The sequence below is a fragment of the Mangifera indica genome, chromosome 17, assembly GCF_011075055.1.
Source record: "Mangifera indica cultivar Alphonso chromosome 17, CATAS_Mindica_2.1, whole genome shotgun sequence".
NCBI lineage: Eukaryota > Viridiplantae > Streptophyta > Magnoliopsida > Sapindales > Anacardiaceae > Mangifera > Mangifera indica.
Window position 1 is genome coordinate 9,847,799 of NC_058153.1, and position 20,690 is coordinate 9,868,488.

Sequence of the window (20,690 nt, forward strand, 5' to 3'; positions counted from 1 at the left end):
TACCTATTAACTTGTGATTGTTGATATTATGACAACATCTATTTTTTGATGAGAGACCATTGAAGGACGATCCCATATTAACTTTTGTTCTGATAGTTAAAGTCAGTACAACATCGATTGAATACATAATAATATTTTTTAAACAATTTGATTAATCAATATATTTATAAATTTTAATAAAGTTACAAGATGTTGGTGATGAAGGATTATGTATGAGGGTTCCCCATTAACACATTATTTGATGTTTGAGGTAAGACGACGTTGTCTGTATATGTTATATTGGAATTCAATATTTGATTACCTATTAACTCATAATTTTTGATATTGTGACAGTGTCCCAAAGTTAATGAAGCCCTAGCAAAAGGGAATCCTATATTAACTTTCTTTGATGGTTGAGATAAGTTATTGGTCATTTGATTAGTTCTAGGTAAATCATATGTGGTCATTCACTTTTTATAAGTCGTTATTATAAGATATCTGATTATTCTATCTCAACACCCTAAGCAAGGGTAAAAAGGTGGTTGATATTGCCTCTCAAGGTAACGAGGTGATTGATATTTCCTTTCAAAGGAACGAGGTGGTTCATATCCCATCACATAAGGAGGTAATCATGGTATACAAATTTCATAAACGTTTTCAGTCTATTTTAATAAATGAAAAGTCTATTATTTATTTATTGTTTATAAACTCCAACTTGTCCAAACATTTGATGTAGTCAATTTGACCTCTCTTGAGAATTCTTCAGCCATGACTCTTGCTTTACATAAGGTATTTAAATAGATTTGGAAACCTCATGAGTTAATATAATTTTAAATGACATATTATTGTTTTTGGATAGTATTTTTGCACATTTCATGGTCAACTTGTAAAAAAGAGACCACTCGTTTATAACTTGTACACAAACCCATTGAAACCAAAAATCCAACAAACCAGGCCTGTAGTGCGATTATTGACAACCAAATAAGAGAAAAATTTTAAGAAATGGTATGATGAATCTAACCTTTTTTAGAAAAGAGAGGTGTACAACATTGAGATAATGACTAAAATTTCTTTTTAGGGTACAGTTATGGACATATTAAGTGTTATCCGATGAGATGAGTTGACTTTATCTATTAATTTAGTTTGTTAATATAAATCACCATTGAGTTGTGTTTATCATGTTATATTATCTGCTTTTACAACACGTGGATTTTGTTGTTTGGGACAACTATATGATGACAACATGACATTGTGAAGAAGGTCCGTCAGAACTGGATGACAGTCATGACTTGTTTTGTTACACATCTTTCACATGAGCATGGTGCGTGGATGAATGATCAGGATAATTACAAGTTTCCTATACTTTTCACAAGATTGGTCGATACGGATTATCCCCCCCGACTTATATTTGTAACCATAGGGTGTGGTGGATGAGGTACGAATTCAATAATCAATTACCTTGAAAGGATTAATTAATTAATAACCATTCAATTAAGGTATCTTAAATGTATTTTGTCAATATGTGTAGATTTTTATCCTTATAAACTTTGACAATGCATATTAAGTGGTAGGCATTGTGGATTTTAAAGAGTGGAAGATCATAGTTTATAACTCGTTATAAAGTTTTACTACTAACCCAGAGATGTTTAGTATGAAGATGTTGGGTAATACATCTACAATTTTGCACTTGCTAATGGTAACTGTAATAGACGCCCCTATTAGGTGATTGTGGTGTGTTCATGTTATGCTACATCGTATGTCTAAAATTGGTTGACCTTTATCCTTTAAGGCTGAAGACTTAATACACTTACACAAGTGCTTAGCCACATGGTTATTTTTTTAGGACATTAATTGACTTATATGTTATATGTGTTTGTATCTGTATATATTTCTAAGAATTTACTTATAGGTTATATGCATTAGTATGTTTATATGTTTGTGTATGCAATTATATGTATTTGTCCATGCATAAAGTTACTATAACCGATCGACCAAGTCAACAACAAATGACACAAAATAGATATATGAAATCAATATTGACATATATAACAAGTACAATCACAAATTTTATAGATAAATTAACAAGTAAAATCATAAGTTTTATAGATAAAATTAACAAGTACAATTACAAATTTTATATCTAGAGTAACAAGTACAATCACAAATTTTATATCTAAATAAACAAGTATAATCACAAATTTTATAGCTAAAATGACAAGAACAAGTTTAAGTTTTTATGTAATTATCTTTGGTCTTTGTCCTTTATTGCAAAACTTGATGGTACAAAGCTAAGTGTCAGAATAAGAATATTACAATTATATCGGGTATGCCTAAGTTTCTTATATCGATTATAAATTTGTTGTTCAATAGCCTTATGTTACGAAAGACTTCTGTTTTTATTGGTTGGATGACATGCACAATGATGATGGACGAATGGTAGATGCATAATACGTGTCTCCTCTATATGCAACCACACTAATTGATCCCTTAATGGATTGACAGTCTTCGCATAAGCTATACGGTAAAATGCAGTGTTGTAATGGGAATACACTCATTGAACACAAGTGGTGAGTTTCATATATCTTGCAACGACGATGACATGTGTCTAGGGAATCTATGATAGTTGAAATTTTCGACACGTGTATGTCCACTCCTCAAGGTCCACCACACTTTCATATTGGTCATTATCCAAAACCTCGTATCATTGAGATGTAATAGGACAAACCTCTAAGTTCGAAAACTTTCACACATGCTTGACAATCTTCTCCTCTGCCCAAAGTGTTATCGTGTTGGCGCAAGCATTTGCAATTAATATAAATATGAACATATATGTTAAACTATAATTAAGTGTAAGTATACATAAACACACTAATAACTTGTTATATTATTGAATATATACTTGCATGATTTTTACTTTTGTAAAACCATCAATGTAATGTACCTTTTATGAACTTAGCAAGCACAGTAATGAGCAAACCCCAAACATGTATGACAAGCGTATTGAATGACTTTGCAATATTGGTAGTCATTATATTGTACTTATGACTTGGGAAATATGCCCTTGCCTATTGATTATAACTTACCTCACACATGTACACTATTACATTAGGGTGTATATAGGGCAATGACTTCATTATTTCTCAAAATTCATACTCTGTATATGTATTAGCTATCTCCAATACACCCATATGACTTTTGTGTTCTTCTTGTACTTGGATTGCATGTTATAGTGAAGGTGATGACAACAATATCTATGATGCATATCTAGGAAGACTATAACCATTTTTACCATCCAATGCAACAGTTATAAATAATTGGTCCAGATATCTACCCTTTAAGAAGACAACATCAATACAAATTGTTGGATGAATATGTTGTTGAATACACGGATACTACAATCCAATGCCATGTAAAAGTACTTAAATTGTTCTTACTCATTCATTAGGATATACGTCATAGTACTCAGATTATAATGCACTAAATTGTAACAATATTATGATAGAAATGGCTTTTCTAGTATGCCCCTCAATGCTTGAAGTGTCTAATTTCTCGCTCTACCATACTTGTGCATATGATATATCAATTTTATACCAGTCAACGATGTCCACAATGTTCTTCTTAGGTCAATACACACGATCAACCAATATAAATCTTGTCTTCAAAATTTGGCCTCAAGCTCAAACCCCAACTTGCTTATGATGTGACATTATCTGATCTCTAGGACGTGTGCTGGCTATCTAAACGACGTAGTCCCACGCTGTTTACCCATGCGCACCAATTACATTACTTATGACAACATTTAACCTTCCATCTAATTATGTCTCACTTGCGCACTTTAAACTAATATCCCTTTTCAAGAGCATCTCGAGTTTTGCATCAAAACATGTTGTTTACTTGAGAATAGTATACCAATTTTTGGAGAATTACTATCTTTTCGCATTCCTTAGCTTGTGGATATGGATGGCTGGTTAGAAATTTTAGGTAACTAATGAAATGCATCAATACGAACATTCTCGACATCAAGATTTGCATGAGGGAAACTACTTGTACCTCAAGTATCGTAATTAACATATGTCTTCTCCTCAAACTCCAATTACCCACTGGAAATATCATGCATAACCTTCCCATCAAATTCACTCTAATCTAGAAATTTTTCTTCATTGTCACAAGCAAATTCTTCTATATTATACAATACATCAACCTAGACATCATTTAAATATGCAAAATCTTCCTCAAAAAATTATTGTTTCGGATGGATCCTGATAGTTTGAACCCCTCATAAACCAATCTCATGATCTTGTGGACAATTACTCAGCTCACCTCCTTATAAACCATTATCTGCCTGTTAAACCTCATAACCATTGCCATCAAGTGTAGTTTTTACAAAAACTGAAACATATTCTTCAAAGAGGTTAGTTAGACCATTAAAAATCTCAATATTTTCATCATTTGAGATTTCAATAGGGATGTTGTCATCAAGATGTCTTGGTCTCATGTTTATCTGATTGTTGTTTACCTTTCGATCTATGTTACACTTTTCTCTTACTATTTGAATTAATCTCTCAAATGTTGTATGTTTTGGAATTTTAATCAATTTCCTATTCCCTCCAATATATTTCATTATGTTGTCACCTTTTTCTATCCATTCACCTCCCCCTCCCCTCTTCCCTCCCATATCTAATTGAAGTATATCCTGCTATTTCGATCAATCTTATAATGATCAATATTGATAACCAAATTAATTTGAAAATAACATAAGAAATTGTACAAATATAATCAACAAAAATAACATGACCAAAAATACTATTTAAAGATTTAAGTTACATTATTTTAAGAAGTTTGAGTTTCATGATTTTATTTATATTGTACGATTACACTTATTCTATAATTTTACTACATATTGTAACTGTTGATATACTATGAATAATTTAATACCAATTTTATAAAATATCACTAACACCTTTGATTGTAAAATATCATTTCACCCCTTAATTTTATAATTATAAAATACCTCCTATATTTTTTACCATTTTAATTTTTAGACATAATTTTAATTTATTATATAAGACACCACATATAATTGCATTATCAATAAAAGTAATAACAATTGGAGTTATAATACGTATAAATATTTTGATATCACAAACTTTTTTCCTTTTGCTCGAAATCACGATCATGAATTTTTTTCTCTCTTTTGAAATTTCGCTCAGATAATGAGTAAAAATTATATATATAAAGGCATTATAGAGTTTTGATTTATATATAATAAATGAATAATAGTTTTGGTATATTTTTGAATATTTAGGGTAATTTCGTTTACTCCTTCATAATTTGGGTATTTTTGTTTAAGCCAAAAAATTGTAAGGCAAATTTTTTTTTTTGGAATATTCCTAATTTTCAAAGTTCAAGATTGAATAAAGCTGTAATATTTTGATAAATTAATATGATTCGGTTGGCTGACAGAAATGAACTTTGATGAACACTATTGGAAGGATTTGGAACCACTGAGTAGGTAGTTACGTATTGGTCTTGGTGAGTTCTAGTTTTTTAAATCTTAGAAATGTATGCTGGCGTATATGTTTGGGCATAAAACCCACTCCTAGTTGAGGATTACTTTATTTTGAGTTGGTAAAAATTTATTTAATTATCTTCTGAAAAGGTATTTGATCTCCTAAGACATAATATAAAGGGATTATCGATATTTCAACAATCTCATAAGGATATATTTTCTTTCATTAAAACTCATAAAGATTATTGACATTTACTCTAATAAGAATGAATAAACCCTTTCTGGGATTTAAATGGTAAACATATGTTTAGCGAAAAAGGCAAAATCCATGTTTTCTGAATAACACTAATTTGTATATTTTACAATTAAAATTTACTTTCATAATTAAGTTGAAGTTTGTGAGTAGAAACAGATTCGAATCAAGTGAATTTAAACAAAAATTAGTTTGAACTTAAGCTTGTAAACAGTAATATTGGATGATGTAAACAGTAAATGTTGAAAACAAAAAAGAATTGTCTAATAAAAGAAAAAATAAAAATAAGATAAATAGAAGAAAAAAGTAATTAAGAAAAAAGAAAAAGGATAGATGACACGGCAATATCAGGCATAAGAACTGTTCCTGAACATGATGAGCATTGAATAGCTAGCCAAGCCTGAGTCCGTTCGGATCGGCCCAAATCTCCTGCTGTTTGTGAGGATTATTGATTATTCTAAATCAGTAAATTGAGCTGAACCTGCTTCCATAAAGCCGTGGCCCAATTTTAAATTTCTTCTTGCCCAATGTTTGATAAAATAATAAATTGACATATATTGAATAAAGCAAAATGAATTAGTGTACAATAATCCCTTTTGAAAGTTACATTATAAGGAAGCCAGATCTGCTGGATCTTCTACTCATTCACCTAAAGCTCTTTAATTCATGTCAGCAGAATCTTTAGTCATTGTGAGAGAAATAAAATAAAGTTTCTTTATAGGAACTCCTCCAAATCTATATCTGTTGGCACTTGATATCCAAAAAACATGGAGAAATCATTCAACTCATCCGAATCAGAAGTAAGCTTTGGCATCCTCCAGCTCTTTGCGACTTCAGAGCCATGCCCATTAGTGAGTAACTCCAAAACCTGAGAAGAAATAAACACTAGTCATTTTCTGATCCGGGCATCAGATTGATTTTACAAAATGCGAACGTTTGTATCAGAGAATTTTCATACCTCGCTCATTGATGGGCGCTGAATTGATGATTGTCGCACGCAATAGGCTGAAGCTAGCACTAGTCTATGCAGTTGATCCGAATCATAATTATTTTCCAGGCTCGGATCAATCAGTTCTGTGATATTTCCGGATTCTATGAAGGGCTTTGCCTGCATATGTTTAGAGCATTTGAGTATCAAAATGACTGGAAATCGAAGGTTTTTTGGAAGTTTGTTTACCCATAAGAGAAGATTTTGCTGTGATGAATCGACAGGTTTTCGCCCTGTAATGATCTCCAGGAGGAGGACTCCGAAGGCAAAAACATCAGTTTTCTCATCTACGATTCCGTGCATAAAGTATTCTGGAGCCAAGTACCCAAATGTCCCCTCAATTGGGATCACAGCATGGTGAGTCCATTTGTTTGGAAGCCATTTTGCAAGTCCAAAATCAGTAATCTGAAGACATAAAACAAACTCTGATTACATTCAGAACTCTCTGCCGTTAGCATAATTTGGCCAACAGATTGCAGCGAGTAGTTTAAATAATCACCTGGGGCTCGTAATCCGGTCCAAGAAGGACATTGGAGGCTTTTATGTCGCGATGAATTATACGGTGCTTACAACATTTGTGAAGATAATGAAGACCCCTGGCAACTCCCAGGGCAATCTTGTATCTCACAGGCCAATCCAGGGACTTGGTTCTTTTTCCTGAGGATTATTTTACTTTTAGAACCGGTTTCAATATTTGAAATTGTAAAAACAACTTTTAACCATTGATTTTACAATAGTTCGTATTCTTTTTTTTTTCTAATTTTTAATAAACATGAACTCATTTCTATTAAACAGAAGCATTCCAATAAACAAGACCTTTTCGCCGTTTGAGAGCAGAGGAGGGCCGCATTTGAGCCAAGTATTATTACTTGACCTTGAGCTTTACAAGCTCGGGAGTTATAGGTTCGAGTTTGAGGTAGAAACAACCAACTTGAGTTTGATCCGAAAAATCACAATTGAATCTTATAATTTATATATTTATTAATTTCTCTTGTATTCAAAGTTGGATGTTAAGATTTTAGGAATGCAAGTGCCAAGTTTTAAATTTTAGGAGTTTATTGATATTATACTCGAACCAAGTAGACAACTCGCAATCCGAGCAACAGGGAGCTCAACCTCAGATCAACAATAATCAAGCTGAGCCTGGCTCAACGTAAGCCGAGCTGCAGCAACTTGACTTATTTTTAGCCCTACAGCAGAGTGGTTAATTTTTTTTTCTTACCATGTATTGCAGATTCCAGATTGCCATTTTGAGAGAAGTTGAATATGAGATAGAGTCCATTTTCTATGCAGCAACCGACTAAAGTTGCGGTATTGGGGTGACATACATGCCCAATTATGCCCAATTCCATGAGAAATTCTTTCTCTTTGTTTGCATTTTTGTTGTCCTTGGCCAGCCTCTTCACAGCAATGGTTCTTCCATCGGAAAGATTGCCTTTGTATACTTCCGAATACCCACCTTGACCGACCATATTATCTAATAATCCGAACAAGATAATGTGTTTAAATATGCTCGACTGAAACAGTGTTAGTATCATAGATTCCCTAGTTTTTGAATTACCTGGGTGGAAGTTGTTGGTGGCTTTCGAGATCTCCATGAAGCTGAAACACTTCAACAAAGGCTGATGCCTTTCCTTGTTGGACAAACTTCTATTTCTTCTTCTCCAAGGTGAGTTCAGAATTGAAGTGATGAGTCTGTAAGGAGACACTAAATTGTTTTTGTTGAATTGGCCTTTGAACTTGGGAGTCTGCAGAGGAGGAGACTGGCTGATGGTGCTCGAGTCCTCAGCGCTAAATGTATCGTCTTCTGTGCTGTTAGATTCTTCCTCCAGTTGATCGAAAACAGTGATCGGTGATGGAATCTTGCTCCTTGTTTTTTCAAAGACAATGTGCTCCTTTTCATTATTAGTGATCTTGCTCAAGTGGTTTGAGTCCAACTGATGAGTTTCTGTTTTGAAAATTAAAGATCAGAGCCCTTCCAATTTCCTGTCCTCATTCGAATTCTATCAATTAAAGTAGTTTGGGAATAAACAAACCTGCAGAATTTGAAGAATCCAGGCTAGAATTTTTGTTTTCTTCAACACATTTCCCCACTGACACTATTGTGCAGCCTTCCGGGGCATTTTCCAAACAATACCTTGTAATTTGCTGTGAAAATCTACAAAACGAAATAAAAAAATGGGGCAGTTAATTATGATAGGCCAAAATCCTGAAGAATTAAGAACTGAATTTGCATAGAGATGTTGGTTTCTTACTTATTTGGTGAACGGTTTCTTGAGCCATGAAGCAGAAGAAAATCAGCTGAAATAAATTCTGCTTCCTGAATTAGACCTCTTCCGAAACTGGAGCTAAATCCCACTTTAGCCTCCAAATTTATCTGATAAATTTTCAATGTTATATAATAAGATAAGTCGATCATACACTTAGTATATGCATATAATGTACCTGTTTCGACTGGCAGGTGTTGGCGAAGTCACCTAGAATAGAAATGACATAGGCTTTCGCTTGACGAATCTGATATCGCCTTTTCGAAATCGATCCAAGCTTCTTTGATTCTTCACCAACTGTTTTCACAATCAATGCAGAAGCATAAGACATTACACAGTTAAAATGTAAGCAAAATTGGGTCCATACCCAAAAAAAAAAAAAATGTTTACTTACCGAGAACATGAATGGCAACAATACTGTCATTTGGATGAGCCAGAACTGTGACTGCCCAAGAGAGAAGCTCTTTACTTTCATCTGGGTCTAAAGAAATAGCTACGAGAATTTTAGAAGAAGAAGCAGTTGAAGAAAACATTGTTTGAATATTAGCTGATCTCAACTGAATTGAAAATTAATGTATGATTGAAAAAGAAACTCAATTTATTGAAAATATATAGTGAATAAGAAACAGCATGATTGAGGTAAGTAGGAGAGTGAGGCCGCTTTATCTGTAGCTTTCATTGAATTATTCTTGCTAAAGAAGGTTTATAAAAATTGAATAGAGAAGAAGTGTGATTTTGTACTAGAATTTAAGCGTTTTTGTATATGTATTTGTGTTTTCCTCTTGCAATTTTGTACTAGAATTTAAGTGTTGTGGTTGGTTGCTTTGGGGAAGAAGCAAAGGTGAAGTGGCATGCATTTGATTTGTCTTACTACAGAAGAAACAACTTAAAAAAACAGTTCTTTGTAGAATTTGGTAGGAAGCACTCAAAGCGTGTCTCTCCCTTTATAATTAATTCGAATTGAACTGAAATCTAAATAAACGTCTAACTTGACTTTGACTCGATTCTAAAATTCAAGATCAATTAGTTTACTCTATTAGTTATAAGTTTGTTGGAGAAGCCATTGAAAAACTATCAGAGATGAGATAGAAGAAAAACTCAAAAGAGAATTAATATTGAAGAAGATAAAGAGTTATTAGAAAAGCTCTAGAGAAAATTAATCAGTCGATGAATTTTTGATGACTTGATTGAATCAATATTTAAGTTAAGGTTATTCTTACTTGAACTTGGCTTATTCGAGCCTAACATTGATCAGAAGTCAAGCAGCAAAAATAGAATCCACACTTGCTCAAAGTAACACTTAAATTTTCATACATTCCAGTGCTTGAGATTTTGTCCAAGTATATAAAATTGAATAGAAACTGAAAATGCCACTTAACTACTTTGAGTTTATCATTTATTGGAAGATTTTTTTTTTCAATGAAAGTTTAAAATACTCTAGTATGTTAATTTTTTAATTAATAAAATCAATTTAATATTTTAACAGAATCGCTAGCTTAAAGTTGTTTATTTTCCTTTAAAATTTTGCTAATTTTTATTGCAATAAATAAGTCAAAATTAAGGTAATTTTAGACTTAAAAAATTAATTAATTGACAAGTAAGATGGATTAAATTTGGACATATCCCAAATAAGACATAGTTTAAAATCAGATCGAATATAAAAAAGTTAATTTAATATAGATAAATTGATATCCAAACTCGATTAAAAAATAATTTTATTTTGAATTCAATCTAAACTTATTCAAATTCTAATATTTAGATTGATTCAAACTTTTTTTATTTTATAAATGAATCAATTTTTTTATTTAAATTTAATTTATTCAATTTAAACTTAAATAATTCAAATTGAGTTTAACCCTATTAGTAAGTGATCATGGGGACTTAAGAGATACTCTCAAATTCTATTGGACCGCATGAGGTAAACCTCATGGACCAAAATAATTTCATAGTCATCATTTTTGTTTGGATTGGCCATGTTTGTCTTGGACTACACATCTTGCAAACGTGGGAAGAAAGAAAGTTTATTCAAAAGAATTTATTTATATTAGAAGGCAAGTACAACTAGAATTAAATTATTAATAATTATTGTCTCAATTAATGATGCATTATTTGTTTCAAAGATTTCTACTTTATTATTAATATTCTTTTTCTGAATTAATTTCATCTTAAAACCCTTTGTATTTGTTTGAAAGATTCTTAAATAATTTTTTATTATAAGCTGATATTTAATTAGTGCCATATTTGACACTTATAAGATATTTGGTAAAAAACAGTCCTATATAAACTTAGTATTTAGATGATACGTTATTAAATAATTAAGTATTATATTATTTTTAATTTAAAATTATTTAATTACCTAATTAGATATTAAAAATGAGATGTGTATAATTTTATTATTTAATAAAAATATGCTTAATATAACCAAATATACCATATAGGTCAACCATGAAATTAAAAAACATAATAATTTATACTTATTTTATAAATTTTATTTCAAATATTCTTGTTACCATCCATGATTGATGACTCTCCCTAACATAAGTTTCCTTTTTTCATGGAATAATGTTAAATAATGTGGATTGCTATTTGGACCACCATAAGAATTTAAGACAAAAACTCAATGTCCAATCCAATTGCTATTGGTAATTAAACAAATATATAAAACCAAACCTCTCTCAGAAATCAGCATTCAAAGTTTTAAACTTTTATTCGTGAAAGTTTTTAACAAAAGTTTTGATTTATTATGATATAAGTTATCAAACTATTTTGTATTCAATGTGATGATGTATTGCTGGAGTGTATCATCATCGACTGTGTTAAGAAAAAATATGGTTGAAGGGAATATATACTAAAGAGAAGGGTATTATTGGAATAAACGATGAATTTGCTTAAAAATATAACTACATTAAAAGTTTGCCTAAAAACATTTAAACGACAATTTTTTTATCTCTTTTAGTTAATATCTCTAAGTTTTACAAGGAGGGAGAAGGAAAGAGGAACATGAACCTTTTTTTGGGTAAGAAAGATAGAACACATCTATTGAATCTTTGGAACTATAAGCACTAGCATTCATTTTGAAATTTCTCACTCTCATAAGCATCATCTTAAGCTCACACAAAATACATTTTTTGGATTTTTTCCTTTGAACACATTGTAAAAAAATTGTAAATAACATTATAGTAGACATAAGTTTTGCTTAAATAAACAAACTATGTTAAAAAAAAAAAACACTGTTTTCTTCTTTTACTTTTTGTTTTTGTTTGCACAAACACTTTTTGTAGCACTTTGATTCTGCCTTTAACATAATATCTTTGGGTATTTACATAATTAATTTGGTGTAACTTTTCACATTAACAGTTTCAAAGGTTTTTATTATTTTCGAAAGTTTCATGTGTTGTATTTATAAACTATTTTAAAATAATTTATATTTATAGGGGTGAATGTGATTTATGAGAAACTATAATTAGAGTTATTCATTTATGGAAACAATAGAAGAGAAATTATGCGATATTTTTCAAGTAATTTGAATGAAGCATGGCATGTGGTAAAGTGGTGGTTTGATTGCTTGGGCGAGCCGAGGTCATATTTATCAGGCCAGTGTGACGCGCCCACGTTATGATTAATATTAGGCCAACTAGCTTGTGAGCCCAAATCTGAATATCTAGTTTGATTTGGGCCATTATTAATTTTTTGAGAACTTCAAAATTAAAATGATAAATGATTTGTGATAGAAGAAATTAATTAACAAATTTTATTTACACATTAGGGATGACAACCGGGAGAAATGAGGAACGGATCTTAATCTCTGTCTCCTTCTCCAAGAAGAAAAATCCTCTCTCTGTATTCTCTAAACACAACATAAATATATTAAATAATAAAATTAATTAAAATTAAGATAAACTAATTCACTATTTCAAATCTCATAAATATCATATATTAAACACTTTAATATACATAACAAAAATATAAATAAATTTGAATCATATAAATAATCTAAATTATAAGAATATGTTAGTATTTTAAGAAAATATATTGATATAAAAAAAGCGGAGATAAGGATGAAGATGGAGACTGGCGTGGGGCTAGTAAGAGATAAATGTATCTCTATCCTTGATTGTAAGAATATTTTTTGTCTCTATCTCCATCCCAATCCTCTTTCTCTTTTTTGTTTTATCAGAGAATCCTCTCTCTATTAAAATTGGACAGACTCAGAGACTTTAAATTCAGACTGAAATTACCATTTTTGTTGCACATTGTGTAGGAAGAGCATAGATTCATAAAGGAAGAAAAGGATGAAGAAACGTTGAGGATAAAGTTCATCAAATGCGGTCATTCTTAAAGTTGAACTGCAACATAGGTATATATAATCTCCTTCACTGAAAAGGGTGCGTAGTTTATTGGAAAACCTAAACCCTTAAATTACTACATCTAGGATTGAAGGCTACATAATATATATATATATATATATATATATATATATATATTTAATGAGTATAGCGTTTTTTTTCGGGGATGAAGCCAACAATGAAAAGTAGGGGGTTAGAGTTATAAATTAATAAAATTTAATGGGTTCAAGGGGTATATTAACCAAATGTAAGAGGATTGATATCAAAGATGAAGTATTTTCTTCGATAAAATCTCTTTAAATTAACCAAAAAAATAGATGAAATATTTGATTTACAATAAAACTATGTGTACAAAAATGATATGTCATCATGTGATGGTGTTATTTTATCTTTAATTTAAAATTATTTAATTATATAATAATAAGTTATTATTTATGTATAAAATTATGAGTAATACTATATGTACTCACTTTGGGTACACAAATGTATACACACTCATATGTGTCATCATATGATTGGTTATTGTTTTATTCTTAATTCAAAATCATCCAATCACATGATGACACATATAAATATGTACATATTTATGTACCCAAAATGGGTACACATAGTTTTATTGTAAAATTATATACATTGTTTGTGCATATATTTTAACTTATATTTTGGAGAAAAATTTTGAAACTTAAAGCCTTATTGACCCATTCCCCCGAGTCAGGGGCGAACCCGGGCTTTGTGAGAATAGACTCAAGCCCACCCTCAAATTAGAAACAATTGGAAAAAAATTACTTAAGCTTACCCTTGAACTGGAAAATTTTGAAGATAATTCCACATTTAACTGCAAACAAGTTTGAGCAAAATAATATATTTAGAGATATGTTATTAGGCCCACCACAAAAGGCCGTGAAATTAAAATTAAAGGATATACTTGTCTTAATATGAAATACAATTTTAAACCTAGTGTATAATTGAATTAGATCATCACCCAAATACCACATTTTCATAAGAAAACCAAAAGCCATGTCAATTGAAATCACTAGAGCTAATTTTAGATATCGGATTTCTTCTTTCCTATCTTTAACTTGATTTTGACAACCATACCTCACGATCTCATTTTCACCGACAAGGTTTTAATCTTCTAAAAAATGATGTTAAATTAAATAATTGATATTCAAATATTTAAATATATTATTATGATTTGATTTTTTTTATTAGTACACAATGAGATGTGTGAATCTTTAATTTAGACAATTAAGTTTTGCTTTAGTGATTGGATTTAAAGTTATTAAACCTAAAGATTGACTACTTATTTGGTAAATTAATAAATCTTTTTGTACATCTTTATATATTTTACTTGTATTATTATTATAATTGAGCTCTAAATTTGTGTTGAATATTTTGCGTGGATTATGACTAATATAAACACTTTTAATTATATTAAATATTTACATTGAAAAGGTTTTTCCACCTAAAAAATTACGAGTTATTGTATTCCTATTCAAAAACCCTTAGATGGCTAACATGATCTTAGAGGGGGGTGAATAGGATCTTTAAAAAATAATGCACAAATTTAATAATAATCACACAATTATCAAACTAAAAGTAAAGAGATAAGGGAAAGAAATTGCTCAATGTTTATAGTAGTTTAGAGCTTTCTCTTGCAAACTTCCTATGTCCATTTCCTCAAGCAATCAGCTTGAAGTTTCACTATCATTTGAAACTTGTACACTTGGTTTGTTCGGAATTGCACCAAATACAATAGTTATACGAGATTTCGCTCACAAGAGTATGAGTATAAGTTTTTGTGTTTAAAAGGCCTCACAAAGGTTGACTACACAAATTAAGTACAATAAGTCTCTCAAAGAATGGAGTTCGAGCATATTGAGAGAATGAGAATGCTTGAGCTTTGAAGAATTGAGCTTAAAGAATGTATCAATATGTTGTCCAACTTTTTCCAACTTCAAATATGCTCAATTTATAGGCAAATGTGGATAAAGCCATTAGATTTGAAAAACCATCCATTGACTTCCAAAAGTGATGTTTTTCTTTTAAAATAAGTGAGTGAACAGTCGTCACTTTTCCCATGAATTGTCATTCCTAGTGTCCAAATTTTCTTTTTGGCATAGGTTTATCTCGGTCAAACCATCCAACAGTTGACTTTATTTCTTGTGCCATGACTAAATAGTCATTTGTCTCTTTATAGTTCTATGCCTCTAAAATTTTAGAGTTGCGAACGAAGGCATTAACGGTTTGAAGAATGAGTTGTTTAACACCTAGAATTTTCACTAGGAATGGGCGTCACACTCTAATGGATGGTTGTCACTACTTTGTTAACTTTAAATCCATTGACCTTGTTTTGACCACGAACAAGTGCAATGAACATGAACCATCCTCATTAGTCTTTGTAATTCTAAATGAACGATCATCACTAATCTTAATGAATGGTCATCACTCCAAGTGTTGACTTTTTCCTACATTGACTCCATTCAAAAGATGAACGTGTATGAGTGATGAGCATCCTTTTTCATTCATTGCTTGAAAATGGTCATGAACAGACGTCACTCAATTCGGAATAGATGTTCGTGATTTTTTGTTTTATCTAAAAATGCCCTTTTTGATTCTATATTTACTAATTACCTAGCTTCCTATGATTCTCATTCACCTTTTCTTAAAGGGTTACTTAAGTTACTCTTTGTCTTCTCAAACTTAGGAAGGTTAGTTGTAACTAGGAAACCTCCATCGACCAAACAATTTATTATTAAATGATTTCATAAACTTATAAATAATTCAATAAAACTATGTGTATAATGTTAGAAATTTCCTGATGTGAACTACTATTAATTATGGTTTTAATTTAATAAAATTGGGTTATTGAATAGTTTAATGCCAGCTTACAGATAGACTTGAGTGTTCAATAAGGATAAGTCTAATACATTTTAAAGTTATGATCTAAGTGGATAACATAAGTATGGACCTTGAGATTTATTGGACCTTGATGGGAGGTCAGTTAATCTACTATAAATTGGCTAGGTCTCTACTCCAAAATCTAATGCAGTGTGATTGTAGTGTAGCTTACCTATACAAAGCTATCATTTAGTGAGGTTTCTGGAGTAGAAAACCAAGTCACTTCGAGAGGTGATCTCAACAGGTAATTTAAGCAGTTGTATGAATTCAATTTGCATGGTGATCTAAATATTCCTAAAACTTTAAAATTTGATTTAGTATTTTATAATCTATGTGTTGATCTTGTGAATTATAATTGTATGATTTTATGTTTGTTTGTGCATAATAAATCTTATACGTGGTATTAGAGCAAGTACGTATTAGGTTATCAAATTTGAATTTTCAGAATTGAAATAACATTTTGCTAATTCAAAGTTAGGGTTTTAAATTTCAAAATTAAGGATTGAAATTTTGAAGTTGTGTTTCATTCAATTTTAATATTAGGGTTTAATTGAAATCCTGTTAAGGTTTAAAGCTTTTGAGATTAGGGTTTCCTAATTAAAAATTGCTAATTAGGGAATTTAGGGTTTAATTTGTTTTTGAAATCAGGTTTCAAATTGAATTTTTAAAATCTAAAATTAGAATTAGATAATCTCTGATTTTATATTTGGAACATCAAATTTTAATTTGGTGTGTTCGATTTCTGATTAAGAAATTGTTTTTCGATCAAAATTTGACTTAAAATTTGTGGTACAAGGCTTTTAATTCTGACTAATTATCAACAAAATTAGAGGTGATTGAACCTCTCTTAGTGTGGGTCATGCCATCACGCCTCTCTTTTTTCAATTGAAACTACCAATCAACGATGAGATTGAGTAGATAAGCCATAAATACTACCTATTTTGCTTTTCTCTGATGAGATTTCAAGGTGTAGAGACCAAATAAACTAAAGACAACATGTTGTTGAGGTCTATTATTGGTCAGAATCATTAATCCTTAATGAAATTTTAGGTAATCGACAGTGAAATGATTGAATTTGGCGAGTTAGGGTTTCAAGAGATGGCAAGTCAATAGCAGGGTGGGAAAACCCATGTACCTGCCCACTAATTCAAATGGGTTAAGTCAACCCTGTAGAGTCAAAAGGGCCAAACTTGGCCCAATGATCCAACCCATGTATGATTAATGATCCAGTGCATGATACCATGTGCATTAAAAAAAGGCTTATAATGCACGTGGGAGCGCATCGAGGCTCATCACATAGACATGCCACACGTGGTAAAGGACTAACAACATATGAAGTGATTTTGGAGGCATGTGAGGGTGCGTGTAAGTGTCCTTGAGGTGCGTGAAGTGCTTAAAACCTCTTCTAGTGGCACATGAGACGTGTAAAATGGTTTTTGTTGTGTTAACAATCCTTAGAGACAAATATAGGCTCATGGTGGGTGAAAGTAACCTATAGAGTCTTCTAAAAACATGTCAATGCATGTAAATAGGAAATTATACTGAGTGATTGCACATAATGGTGTGTAATCATTTCCTAATAGGTGAGTGTACATGCATAAAAAGACCATAATAGTGTGTGAATGTCTTATGAGAGTGTGTAATAAAGTTTTAAAGTTTTCCTAGGGTGCATGTGAGAGTATGAAGGTAAGTTAAATACGTTAGAGTGTGCAAAAATCTAAGATACATGTGAAACACAATAATGACATATGATTGTAAGTAGTTTAAAGGTTAAAAATACATGTTGGAACTTGTGAAAGACAAGCAACAATCCATGATATGTATGAAAGACTTATGGTAGCACGTGAATGGCTTGTGGTGGCATATAAAGACATTAGACATCTAGTAAGTCTCCATTTGAAAGTGAATTGAATTTTAGGTGAAGTATTATGACATAAAGTATCCTCCTAACATTAGGATTATTGTTCATTAGGTTAGATGTAACAATTTAAGGAGGATTGTCAGAGATAAAAAAAATTATGTTTTATGAAATCTTGTTTTGGGTATTTAGTAGTATTGGAATATTTTGTGAGTTTTCATGATGTTAATCATTAAAAGGGTACATTGTAGAGGCCCATAAAATTTTCCTTTTAGTAATTATACATTTTTGGTATTTAATGCATGAGGTTAATTTTGGAAATACATTGATCATGAAAAACTCAATACACCTAAAGGTGGTTGGGCTTATTCAATTGACATGTGTTTTCATATTAAATAGAAGAGGAAAAATGGTCTACAAAGTTTTATTTGCCCAAAGGTGATATTTCTTTCAAAAACCATATATTCTGAAGGTCATCATATGACTTTAGCTTTATGTTTGGGATCCTAATATCATGTCATTTTTCTACCCAAAGTAATTTAATGATGATGCACCAAGAATCCCTATAAGATGTGGCTTGTACTATTTTAAAACTACCTTAATTATTGCTTAATACATATTTGTTGCAATACTTAATTAAGATTTTCAAAGATCATTTAGTGTTGTATCTTATGAAATCTTAATTTTGGCTATACTATTTAGTCTCAGTAGAAGTTATTATAAGTTGTCAGAATGTTTAATCACCAAAACGATGTATTCATTGAAGCTTGCGAAATTTCTATATTTGGTGAAAAAGACATTCTTCAATTGACACATATAATTTTTTACCCAAAAGTGGTTATTGTGTGTTAAAATTAATAGTTGTATAAGGTGTTTGTAGAATTACATTGGTCGTAAAATATTCAATTCACCTAAAGGTGATTGTGATTTTTTAATTGACATTTGTTTTTTTTATTGGTGTGAAAAGGAGTAGTAAACTAGGGGGTTTATCTGTCTAAAGGTAATAGACTTTTCAAAAACTAGTTGTTCTTCTTATTTTAACCTTATGCTCGAGGGCTCTAATTGCATATCGTATTCTGCCCAAAGATGATTATATGATGATGCACCTGGAACTTTGGTTGATGATAGGTTATAAGGTTTTCAAGTTATTTATTATCAATGATATTGCTTATTGTATTCTATCTCTGATAAACTCTATTATTGTGAACAATAATAATAAAGCCACAATTGAGGTCCTAATTAGCTCTAACTTTAAAGAGTTAAAGATAAAGTTTGAATTTGCTCTGTTGATTAAAGATATATATTTAGCCAAAAGAGTTGATGAGCCATCGAAGCTCAAGATGAAAGCTCGATTGAATGAATGGATTTCTATGTTGAGTGGGAGAAATCCATCAATTTAAGGTTGCTTGTCATAAAGAGTCTTTTTTCGATTACCTCATTGGAGGTTTACTTAACCCATAAGTATTAAGAGGGTTGTCACTAAAATTTGCCAAACACTTGAAGATAATATTGAAATTATTGGTTTAATGAGTTATATGACTTGGATAAGGTATGTTAGTCTTGAAGGAGCCAAATATTGATGAGTATATATTAAAGTTTAAAAGGCACCATAAAATCCTCTTTTAACTTCAGTCAAATCAAGACTAGTAATGGTTTATAATCATATATAAGATATTATTAATCTGATTCCTAAATGTTCTTGAACAAGAGAAGCATAAAGTGAAGAAGTTTTAATGCTAGGCTTAGTTGATTAAATGATGCTCGATTATAAAGGAAGAACAACAATAAAAAGTATTAGTTTTAATTGCCCAAATAAGGTTAAGGTTTTTGGATGTGAAGTTGGTCAATAGATAAAACTAGGTCAGTGGGGGTCCATATTTAGGTTTCGAAATTGTGTGGATATTTAAATTATCAATATGCTCATAATGGACATTTTGCCAAGATTTTGGGATTCCAAAATGGCATAGCTATAAAACTCAATCATAGTTTTAAAACCATGATGAGAAGCAATCATGATTGAGTATTCTTGGGGTAAAGTATACAAGAAGACATAGTATGTTCTAAATAAATTTCCTGGTAAATCTATGTCACAAATTTCTTCAAAGTTTTGGAGTATTCTAAAAGAAGGAACTTATTACCCTAATTAAGCTACTAAAATGATTAACTTGAATATGGAAAAGGTCTTAGGCTTTGAGACTTTCAAAAGTGATACTTAATAGATTCGTCTAATTTTTAAAATGCCTATAAAGTATATAGGTGTTATGGCTAAAATAATGATGAGAGTCAATGAGGTTTACAGAGACCTATGAAATCTAAGATCACCTTAGAGAATGTTCCTACTAAAGAATGATAACTAATCTTATAGTAGATAAGCCAAATGCAATTGACATAGTTGTAGAAACCTTGATGAAAAAAATCTACTATATAAGGATGATTTATTATCACTAAGTATTGTTTTGTGTATCTCATTAAAAAAGATTTTGTTATTAGTCAAACTATTGTTTAAAGCTTTTATGAATTATCAATTTGAAAGGTAGTTTTAAAGTTATGAGAAAATATAAAGTCTATGATTGATAATAAAGTATGAGA

At 30.7% G+C, this 20,690-nt stretch overlaps 1 protein-coding gene across 1 annotated transcript; it reads right to left on the reverse strand.

Moving 5' to 3' along the window:
- Positions 1-6,280: 6,280 nt before the first annotated feature.
- Positions 6,281-9,529, reverse strand: LOC123200918 (probable receptor-like serine/threonine-protein kinase At5g57670). The gene is made up of 10 exons (XM_044616301.1): positions 9,391-9,529; positions 9,175-9,293; positions 8,985-9,106; positions 8,766-8,887; positions 8,291-8,677; positions 7,952-8,206; positions 7,229-7,386; positions 6,919-7,134; positions 6,700-6,849; positions 6,281-6,609 (listed from the first exon to the last, which is right to left on the reverse strand). The coding sequence occupies exons 1-10, from the start codon at positions 9,527-9,529 to the stop codon at positions 6,457-6,459; spliced, it is 1,821 nt and encodes a 606-aa protein (XP_044472236.1). The 3' UTR covers positions 6,281-6,456.
- Between the last annotated feature and the right edge of the window lie 11,161 nt (positions 9,530-20,690).

Bases quoted from the DNA above. Each gene is read 5' to 3' on its own strand.
- LOC123200918 (XM_044616301.1), bottom strand. From the start codon at position 9,529: ATGTTTTCTTCAACTGCTTCTTCTTCTAAAATTCTCGTAGCTATTTCT. The intron at 8,888-8,984 runs GTAAGAAACCAA...TTCGTTTTGTAG, and splicing joins AGAAACCGTTCACCAAATAA to ATTTTCACAGCAAATTACAA. The intron at 7,135-7,228 runs GTGATTATTTAA...TTATGTCTTCAG, and splicing joins GACCGGATTACGAGCCCCAG to ATTACTGATTTTGGACTTGC.